Source organism: Pezoporus flaviventris, unplaced genomic scaffold (assembly GCF_033815535.1).
Source record: "Pezoporus flaviventris isolate CSIRO_AGI_PZ_B2104156 unplaced genomic scaffold, CSIRO_AGI_Pfla_v1 ptg000329l, whole genome shotgun sequence".
Classification (NCBI taxonomy): Eukaryota; Metazoa; Chordata; class Aves; order Psittaciformes; family Psittacidae; genus Pezoporus; species Pezoporus flaviventris.
This window is the reverse complement of record NW_026892876.1, coordinates 21648-32765: the sequence shown is the minus strand read 5'-3', so window position 1 is coordinate 32765 and position 11118 is coordinate 21648. Positions and strand designations below refer to the sequence as shown.

At 56.8% G+C, this 11118-nt stretch overlaps 1 protein-coding gene across 1 annotated transcript; it reads right to left on the bottom strand.

Moving 5' to 3' along the window:
* Positions 1–6273: 6273 nt before the first annotated feature.
* Positions 6274–10361, bottom strand: NGDN (neuroguidin; the record flags this gene model as incomplete). The annotated part of the gene is made up of 9 exons (XM_061443300.1): positions 10272–10361; positions 9458–9529; positions 8556–8693; positions 8286–8370; positions 8165–8214; positions 7999–8083; positions 7757–7919; positions 6620–6840; positions 6274–6407 (listed from the first exon to the last, which is right to left on the bottom strand). Coding segments are annotated over exons 1-9 (996 nt in total), but the record flags the coding sequence as incomplete, so codon positions are not given.
* Positions 10362–11118: the final 757 nt, after the last annotated feature.

Below are 11118 nucleotides of genomic sequence, written 5' to 3'. Positions count from 1 at the left end.
GCTCGTTGCTACGCAGGGGGCCAGCCCACGTCTCAAGAAGCGGCCAACCGTATCTAGGAAGGTCTCCCAGGGTCAGGACTTCTCCAGGCACTTCTAAACCACAACTCTCGGGCTAGGAACCAAAGCTGGACCTCGCCTGAAGCAGCCACAGCACAACTCTCGGCGAGGAGCCAAAGGCAACAAACACTACTTTCCCACCCTTGCCTGCTTCACCAAGGACCCTTACCTACTGTCCCAGACACGACACCCCAGACTTAAGCCCCACAAATGGCACCTTTTCATCCTGGTATTTAACTCTCAGGCACTACCTTCACTAAAACTGACCATTCCCCTCCCAGCCACCTCCAAGCGTCTTCTCAGACATTCTGGATCAAACACTACATTGTAATGATACATCTCAAACACCTTCCTGCCATTCTGACGCTGTCTCCCACCCCCTTGCCTCCTAAAGCGATCCCTCTACTTAGCTTGCATAGTTCCATGCGTCTCGAGGCAACCTCACTGCTCAGAACTCCCACGGCAGACGCCAGCCATGCTGCAGACGCTGACAAGTTCCTCTTCATCATCTGCAGAAACAAACCAAAAACAGGGAACAGCCTGTGGTGGCCCTCATCTCCACCACCCCAGCCATCCCGCCCGGCCTGCTCCTTACCAAACCTCGGCCTCCTCCAAAGCTCCTCAACACAGGCCTCACCTGTCCCAAAGCCATTCCACAGAGTGACCTGGGGTCTCTCCTGCCCTCCGTGCCCTAGGAGTGCAACAGAAGACAATGACCATGGTTCTTGCAAAACTGACAAATCCCGCAATCCTTCTTCTTACCTCCCTCACTCAACTCGAGCACTCATCCTACTCCAAAGATCCAGGGCAAGACCTGCAATACCAAACACAAACACTAAAAGCACTGAACATGTTCTTCTCAATTCTAAGCTACCGCACACACACACAAACCCTTTACCTCCTCACAGCTGGAAAAGCAACCTGGAGCAATGCCCTACAAGACTACTAATGGGTTGACTGCAGGAAAAGCTCTGCTCTGCTTTAAGCTTGTAAAGAGTGAAAAGAAATGCCTGACACACTTTTAAACAACCAACTCATGCAGTCAGGATATAAAGAACAAGGTCTAAAGAGCAGGCTTAGCACCTTTAGTCCTAGCAGTGATGTGGAAGCACCAACACAGATCACAATCAAATGCACTCATTGAGCAGACAAGCTGTACTACCCAACCCACTGTAAGATCGTGCTATAAAATGCCCCGCTTTCTTCTTCTCATCCCTATGGCACATTTCAGACCTATTCCTGCTATCCTGATGCTGTTCCCCACCCCCTTCTCACAAAAACTAGTCTTTCTGCTTAACTTTTATGGTGTTTTAAGTCTCAAGCCAAAATTACTGCGCAGATATCCCATACTATGCACCTGGGTGTTTACTGCACCCACCCAATTCATTTCCATCATCTGCAGTAACAGCAGTTAGAAAAAAAAGAACAGAAACCAGAAATCCAGCCACATAACATTTTAGAGGCAAACACCCTGAAATACTAACTACATCAGACTGTAAAGAACCGGCGCCCTCTATACTTTAAAAGTGAGAAATAAACAAGCTAAAAACCACTCTTAAACCTTTCCCTGCCAAAAATCACCATTTCTTTAACAGCTTCTACATCCCAAAACAACATTAATGTTCTGCTTTGGTCTTCTTTAAACCTAAGCATTGAAGTTAGCTTTTATAAGAGCACAGACCCAAAGGCACCCTTGAAACATCTCCTAGTCATATAACTAGTATATACATTCAGTAACCACAACCATGACCATCATATGCAAAAACAAACAGAGAGAAAAGAGAAGGAATGAGAACAAAAACAAACCTTGCCATAATTTCTGTGCCTGAGAGCAACCAAAAAAATCTGCTTAGCTCAAAACCACCAATACCAATAGCACCTCAAAGAAAACCACAGCACAAAAGAGTTTACTGGTACACGCACACATAAATACTAAGGTAGCTTAAAATATTTAGCCCAAAAAAAGTCATTTCAAAGAGCTCCAAAAACAAAAGCAGAAACAAAGCACAAAGCATCAAACCCACAAAACCCCCCAACCAACTTACCTTCAAGAGAGCCAAACCCGATAGAAGCTCCTTGTTTGGAATCTGTGCCTTATATACCCCAGGCCCTACCCACAGCCCCTCCCTCACAGCCCTGGCTCAGGGGTGGGTCAAACCAGCAGCTGGGGTAAATACAGCCTGACAAGGTACAGCTGGCTCTTTTGGTTTCTGGCTTTACCTTTTTGGCCTTCTTTTTCTGCCTTAGATTTACATTCAGAACTCACAGACTGCACAGCTTCACCTTTATGCAGTTAGGCTCTGAATTATATTTGGTTTCAGACCACACAGGGTTTTTCTGTCTCAGGTTCTGGGGCTCAGACTCACATGGGTTTGCTTCCACACAGACTGGTTCAGTCTCATGTATTTAAACTGCACAGACACTCCAGCTCAGACTTGGGCTCAACCTGGCATTCACTGACTCACACATCCACACAAATCACACATTGAGGCTAACACAGACTCCCTGGCTCAGACTTGCTCTCACATTTTAAGTGGAAAAAGACATTGAGGTTATTTAGCCAAGGTGAGCCACGCTTGGAACACCCAAGTGACAACTTATTTCATGGCCTTGTCATTCTCATAAAATGTAGTTTTTATTTCTTGTTAGTGTTTTCCAAGGGGTGTAACCCAGTCCAGCAATATTTAATACAATCCAGCTCTGTAGAATCCAGTCCAGCCCAGTTAAAACCAGTCCAGCCCAGTTTAATCCAGTCCATCTCAGTTCAACCCAGCCCAGCCCAGTTTAACCCCATCCAGACCAGTTTAACCCAGTCCAGCCCAGTCTCACACAGCCCAGCCAAGTTTAACCCAGTCCAACCATATTTAATACACTCCAGCTCAGTATAATCCAGTCCAACCCAGTTTAACCCAGCCCAGCCCAGTTCAGTTCACTCTAGCACAGTTTAACCCTGTCCAGCCCAGTTTAATCCACTCCAGCTCAGTTCAATCCATCCCAGCCCAGTTTAACCAGGGCCAGACCAATTTGATCCAGCCCAGCCCAGTTTAACCCAGTCCAGCCATATTTAATACACACCAGCTCAGTATAATCCAGTCCACCCCATTTAACCTGGGCCAACCCAGTTTAACCCACTCCAGCCCAGTTTGCATCCAGCCCAGCCCAGTTTAACCCAGTCCAGCCATATTTAATACACTCCAGATCAGTATAATCCACTCCAGCCCAGTTTCATCCAGCCCAGCCCAGCCCAGTTCACTCTAGCACAGTTTAACCATGTCCAGCCCAGTTTAATCCACTCCAGATCAGTTCAATCCATCCCAGCCCAGTTTAACCCAGTCCAGCCCAGTTTAATCCAGCCCAGCCCAGTTTAACCCAGTCCAGCCCAGTTTAACCCAGTCCAGCCCAGTGTAGTTAAATCCAGCCCAGTTTAACCCAGTCCAGCCCAGTTTAACCCAGCCCAGCCCAGTTTAACCCAGTCCAGCCCAGTTTAACCCAGTCCAGCCCAGTTTAATCCAGTCCAGCCCAGTGTAGTTAAATCCAGCCCAGTTTAACCCAGTCCAGCCCAGTTTAATCCAGTCCAGCCCAGTGTAGTTAAATCCAGCCCAGTTTAATCCATTCCAGCCCAGTTTACCCCAGTTTACCCCAGCCCACCCCAGTTCAACCCAACGGGACCCAATTCCCTCTCTTCCAGCACTTTCTAACGCACGAGTGAGGGAACACCGGGGTCCGCCCTGAGGGGGCGGAGACGAAGGGACCCGAGTGGAGCCGAAGGGAGCCGAGCCGAGCCGAGCCGAAGCCACCCGAAGGGGGCGGAGCCGAGCCGAGCCGAAGCCGCCCTGAGGGGGCGGAGCCGAAGGGACCCGAGTGGAGCCGAAGGGATCCGAGCCGAGCCGAAGCCACCCGAAGCGGGCGGAGCCACCCGAAGGATCCCGGGGGGCTCCGAGGGTGTTCGAGAGGAGCCGATGCCTCCCATTGCCCCCCATTAACCCCCATTAACCCCCATTGCCCCCCCATTAACCCCCATTCCCCCCCATTGCCCCCCCATTAACCCCTATTTAACCATTAACCCCCATTGCCCCCCATTAACCCCCATTGCCCCTCCATTGCCCCCCATTCCCCCCCATTGCCCCCATTGCCCCCCATTAACCCCCATTGCCCCCCATTAACCCCCATTGCCCCCCCATTAACCCCCATTCCCCCCCATTGCCCCCCCATTAACCCCTATTTAACCATTAACCCCCATTGCCCCCCATTAACCCCCATTGCCCCTCCATTGCCCCCCATTCCCCCCCATTGCCCCCATTGCCCCCCATTAACCCCCATTGCCCCCCATTAACCCCCATTGCCCCCCCATTAACCCCCATTCCCCCCCATTGCCCCCCCATTAACCCCTATTTAACCATTAACCCCCATTGCCCCCCATTGCCCCCATTGCCCCCATTAACCCCCATTGCCCCCCATTAACCCCCATTGCCCCCCCATTGCCCCCCATTAACCCCCATTGCCCCCCATTAACCCCCATTGCCCCCCCATTGCCCCCCATTAACCCCCATTGCCCCCGGTGCCCTCCCAGGGCAGAGGCCGCTGTGGGGCCGCGGCTCTGAGCACTCCCAATGGCGCTGGCGGGGAAAGCGGTGGCGGTGACAGCGGCCCCATAGAGACCCATAGGGACCCCATGGGTACCCCCAGGGACCCACAGAGACCCATAGAGACCTATAAGGACCCATAGTGCCCCATAGGGACCCATAGAGCCCCATAGGAACCCATAGAGACCCATAGTGCCCCATAGGGACCCATAGAGCCCTATAGGAACCCATAGTACCCCATAGGGACTTATAGGACCCCATAGAGACCCCATAGCGCCCCATAGATCCCATAGAGCCCCATTAAGTCCCATAGATCCCATAGAGACTCAGAGACCCCATAGAGCCCACCATTTAGCCCATAGAGACCCACAGAGCTTCATAGATCACCATAGAAACCCATAGAGCCCCATAGCCCCCCATAGAACCCATAGAGCCCCATAGCCCCCCATAGAACCCATAGAGTCCCATAGATCACCACAGAAACCCATAGAGCCCCATAGCCCCCCACAGAGCCCATAGAGTCCCATAGAGCCCCATAGCTCCCTATAGCACCCCATAGCTCCCCACAGAGCCCCATAGCTCCCTATAGCACCCCATAGCTCCCCATTCCCCACAGGCAGCATGGGGCTGGCGGCGGTGGGTGGGGCCGGTGCCCACGTGGTGCTGAGCTCCCACCGGGCGGATCACGTGACTGGCTGCGTGTGTCACATGGGGCGGCCCCAGGACCGGCTGGTGCAGGTGAGCGCTGGCAATGGGGCGTCAATGGGGGGCACTTGTGGGTCCCAGCCCCACACTTATGGGTCCCGACACCCCCCCCCTCATGTCCAACGCGGCCACAAACCCAGTGATGGGCAGCGCCCTGGAGGCCGAGGAGGAGGCGTCGGATAAGGTGTGACCCAGAGATCTGCCCTATAGATTCTGCCCCATAGGTCCTGCCCTATAGATCCTGCCCCATAGATCCTACCCCTTATATTTGCCCCACAGAATATGCCCTATATATCCTGCCCCACACATCCTGCCCTATAGACCCTGCCCCTTATATCTGCCCTATAGATCCTGCCAGGTGATTGGCCACGGCTCAGTGATGTCGCTGTGGGGCAGACGCTGGGGCCCTATAGCGTGAGCAAGGCGGCGCTGCTGGGGCTGGGGAAGGTGCTGGGCCCAGAGCCGCGGCCCCACGGCATCCCTATCAATGGGGTGGCCCCGGGGGCTGATCCGCACCACCTGAGTGACTGGGGGGCGCTATGGGGGGATATGGGGTGTCAATGGGGTGCTATGGGGTGTCTATGGGTCCATATGGGTCCCTATGGGGTTTCTATGGGTCCCTATGGGGTCTCTATAGGTCCCTATGGGTCCCTAGGGGTTTCTATGGGTCTCTATGGGTCCCTATGAATCTCTATAGGTCTCTATGGGTCCCTATAGGGTCTCCATGGGTCCCTATGGGGTCTCTATGGGTCCCTATGGGGTCTCTATGGGTCCCTATGGCAGCTCTGGGAGGACGAGTCCATATGGAATCACGTGATGGCAGCCATGAGCATCGACAGGTGGGTGCCATCACATGACCCTCTCTCTCCCCCATCACATGACACACACACACCCCCCCCCCCCCCCCACCTCCCCCTCATCACGTTACCCCTGCAGGCTGGGCTCCCCCGGGGTCGTGACCCCGTGACGTCACCGGGGAGACCTCTAGGGGGCGCACCAATGGAGACCTGGTGGCTGGCGGGTCACGTGGGGTCAACGCGGGGAGCAAGATGGCGGCCTCCACTGGGGGCGGCCATGTTGGGGGCTCCCTTACAAGGGTCAATGAGGGATTTGACTATGTAAATGAGATGCAAATGAGTTTTAATGGGGGGGTTCAGCGCCGCCGATGGAAACCTATAGGGGAAACAAAGTGGGGGGGGGGTGTCAGTGACCCATAAGTGCTTCCGCTATGGGGCAGGCAGCCCCAGGGCACGCTGGGATAGGCCGGGACTCACCCTTCCTCCTCTTCCTCTTCCCATTGGCTGCCTTCTTCCTCCTCTTGGCGGGAAGCGCCTCCTGATTGGGCGGCTCCCAGAGGGCGGCTGAGGCGCCGAAGTGGGTGATGGCGGCCAAGGCCCCGCCCCCAGATGACGTCATGCGCTGACGGCGCCGCCGCGCGGCCCGGGCCTGGCGGCTCTCGCTCAGCCGCAGGAGCAGCGACTCCTCCAGGCGGGTCCTGACCCACAACAGAGACCCATAGGGACCCATAGAGACCCATAGGGACTCACAGAGACCCATACAAACCCCATAGAGAACCACAGGGAACCATAAACACCCATAGAAGCCCCCCAGAGACCCATAGAGACCCATAGGGACTCACAGAGACCCATACAAACCCCATAGAGAACCACAGGGAACCATAAACACCCATAGAAGCCCCCCAGAGACCCATAGAGACCCATAGGGACTCACAGAGACCCATACAAACCCCATAGAGAACCACAGGGAACCATAAACACCCATAGAAGCCCCCCAGAGACCCACAGAGAGAGACCCACAAGGTCCCATAGAGACTCACAGGGACCCACAGAGACCCATAGAGAAATACCCATAGGGACCCACAGAGACCGATACAAACCCCATAGAGAACCACAGAGAACCATAAACACCCATAGAAGCCCCCCAGAGACCCATAGAGAGAGACCCACAAGGTCCCATAGAGACTCACAGGGACCCACAGAGACCCATAGAGAAATACCCACAGGGACCCATAGAGACCCATAGGGACCCACAGAGACCCATAAAAACCCCATAAAAACCCCATAAAGAACCACAGAAAACCATAAAAACCCATAGAAACCCCACAAAGACCCATAGAGACCCACAGCGACCCACAGAGACCCATAGACCCCACAGAGACCCATAAAGCCCCCATAGACACCCACAAGCCCCCACAGAGCCCCAGTGACCCCAGACAGCCCCACAGCAAACCCGTAGGGACACAGACCACATCACGCCCCCCTAAGTGACCCCTAGAGACCCGTAAGTGGCCACCTCCTGCCCCATAAGTGCTCCCCCCCACAGCCCCATAGTGCCCCAAAACCCCCTCCCTCCAGCCCCATAGTGCCCCATAACCCCCCCCAAGCACCCACCTCTCCACATCGCCCCTGTGGGGCCGCTCGCCGCCTGCCCCCCGGCTGCCCCACAGCTCCTGGGGGGCGTCGCTGAGCTCGTCCCGCAGCTCCCGCAGCACGGAGCTGCTGAGGGCCCGGCGCTGCGCCGCCTCCTGCGCCCGCTGCTCCCGCCCCATGGAATCTATGGGGCACAGGCAACCGTCAGCACCTCCATTGAGCCCTATGGGGGCTGGGAGGTGTGGGGCGGGCCCTGGACTCACCGTACTGCACGGGGATGATGTGGGGCGGGACGTAGCGGCGCCCGCCCCCTAAGCCAGGCGCCTTCAGTGGGGCTGCTTCAGGTTCCTATGGGGCAGAGGAGGCGTGAGCTGCCCCACAGCGCACCCACAACCACCCCATAGCACCCCGTGTTGCCCCATAGCTCACCTCGGCCAGGTTGGAGGGCTCCGGATGGAAGGCCAAGGGGTGCTCAGCTCCTATGGGGCGGTCACGGATTATCTATGGGGCGTCACAACCCCATAGGAAGCACTTATGGGGCAGGGCTCACCTGGGGCCCCCGTCATGGCCGCCCGCAGCAGCTTCTCCACTTGGTACTTGAGGCGGTGCTCGATGGGGCGCAGCTTCTCCAGGACCTATGGGGCAGCCCCATAGAGCCCAGCCCCATAGCTCTGCCCCCCACGCCCCTTATACCAACCCCATAGAGCCCCCAGCCACACAGATAGGCCCCCAGCCCCATAGAACCCGCCCCAACCCCCATTGGAGCCCCCTCGCGGACGCTATGGGGCAGCCCCCCAAGTGTGGGGCAGCCCCCCCTCACCACGCGGGTCTCCAGGAGACGAGGCAGGGCCGGGAGCCCCCCCAGGGGCCCCCCCCGGGCCTTGGCCCCCAGCACCAGGCCCAGGTCCTGCAGGTACTGAACCAGCGCCTGCGCCCGCAGCTCCAGCAGCGACAGCCCCTGTGGGGAGCGAGGGGAACCCCATGGGGACCCATAGAGATCCATAGGGACCCCATGGGGACCCATAGAGACCCCACAGAGACCCATAGGGACCCCATAGGGACCCCATAGGAACCCCACAGGGACACATAGAGACCCCATAGGGACCGCAGGAGGACCCGTAGAGACCCCATAGGGACCCATAGAGACCCCATAAGGACCCATAGGGACCCCATAGGAACCCCACAGGGACACATAGAGACCCCATAGGGACCGCAGGGGGACCCGTAGAGACCCCATAGGGACCCATGGAGACCCCATAGGGACCCCACAGACCCACACAGAGCCTCATAAACACCCATGGCACCTCATACACACCCCATCTGACCCACATAATCCCTTCTATCCCCTTCTGTGACCCACATACCCCCTCATAGGAGCCCTGTAAGGCCCCACCAGCCCCATATAACCCACCACAGACCCCCCCAGAACACCAACAACCCCCCATTAACCCTCCTCTGCCCCACATAATCCCCCCATAGGGCCCACGTAGGGGCCGTACCCTCCTCCTAAGACCCATATATCCCCCTCTTAGACCCCTACAGAGCCCCACAGCACCCCATTAACGCCCCCTCCACATCCACTGCCCCACACAGTACCCCTTAAAACCCCCATATATCCCTATAGCGCCCCCGTATCTCCCTATGGCCACCCCACATCGCCCCATAGGACCCCCATACCGCCCCACAGCACCCCCATAAGCCCCATAGGGCCCCCTTTGGTACCTTCTCGGTGCGGAGCTTTCCCCCGCGCACCCTCTGCAGCAGCGCCCGCCCGTGCTCGGTCACTGCCGCCACCTGCAGCCGAGGGGGCAAATGTGGGTCTGGGGGGGGTAAATGTGGGTCTGGGGGGGTAAATGTGGGTCTATGGGGGGCAAATGTGGGTCTAAAGGGGGTAAATGTGGGTCTGGGGGGGTAAATGTGGGTCTGGGGGGGGGTAAATGTGGGTCTAAAGGGGGCCTAAAGAGGGTAAATGTGGGTCTAAGGGGGGTAAATGTGGGTCTGGGGGGGTAAATGTGGGTCTATGGGGGGCAAATGTGGGTCTAAAGGGGGTAAATGTGGGTCTGGGGGGGTAAATGTGGGTCTAAAGGGGGTAAATGTGGGTCTGGGGGGGTAAATGTGGGTCTAAAGGGGGTAAATGGGGGTCTAGGGGGGGTAAATGTGGGTCTGGGGGGGTAAATGTGGGTCTATGGGCGGTAAGTGTGGGTCTATGGGGGGTAAATGTGGGTCTATGGGGAGTAAATGTGGGTCTGGGGGGGTAAATGTGGGTCCATGGGGGTAAATGTGGGTCTGGGGGGGTAAATGTGGGTCTATGGGGGTAAGTGTGGGTCTATGGGGGGTAAATGTGGGTCTATGGGGAGTAAATGTGGGTCTGGCGGGGTAAATGTGGGTCTATGGGGGTAAATGTGGGTCTAGGGGGGTAAATGTGGGTCTATGGGGGTAAATGTGGGTCTGGGGGGGGTAAATGTGGGTCTATTGGGGTAAATGTGGGTCTATGGGGGTAAATGTGGGTCTATGGGGGGTAAATGTGGGTCCGGACCTGCCCCTGCAGAGCCTCCAGCAGCACGACCGCCTCCGCCGCCGCCATCTTGGAACTGAAGGCGTGACGGAAGGAGGCAGCCGCCAATAGGAGCGCGGCGCTGGGGGCGTGGGCCAATAGGAGGGCGAGGATGAGAGGAAGTCCCGCCTCCCAGCCCCTGGGCAGGAGGGGGTGAGAGACGGGGTAACGGACCAATAGGAGTCCAGAAGGGAGATGCTGGCCCGCCCCCTGAGGGGTGGGGGGGATTAGGGGCGGTGCTAAAAGTGGATTGGGCCAATGGGAGGCCGAGGCGCGAGTGAGTGGCGGGTGGCGCTGCCAATGGGAGGGCGGGGAACTGCCCTGGGCGCGCCACGCCGGCTCACGGGGGCAATTAGAACCACATAGAGCCCCATAGCCACCCCATAGACCCCTATAGCCACCCCATAGACCCCTATAGCCACCCCATAGACCCCTATAGCCACCCTATAGACCCCTATAGCCACCCTATAGAGCCCCATAGACCCCATAGACACCCCATAGAGCCCCATAGACACCCCATAGCCACCCCATAGAGCCCCATAGACCCCTATAGACACCCCATAGAGCCCCATAGCCACCCCATAGACCCCTATAGCCACCCTATAGAGCCCCATAGACCCCTATAGACACCCCATAGAGCCCCATAGACCCCAATAGACACCCCATAGAGCCCCATAGACACCCCATAGTCACCCCATAGAGCCCCATAGACCCCTATAGCCACCCCATAGAGCCCCATAGACCCCTATAGACACCCCATAGAGCCCCATAGACACCCCATAGTCACCCCATAGAGCCCCATAGACCCCTATAGCCACCCCATAGAGCC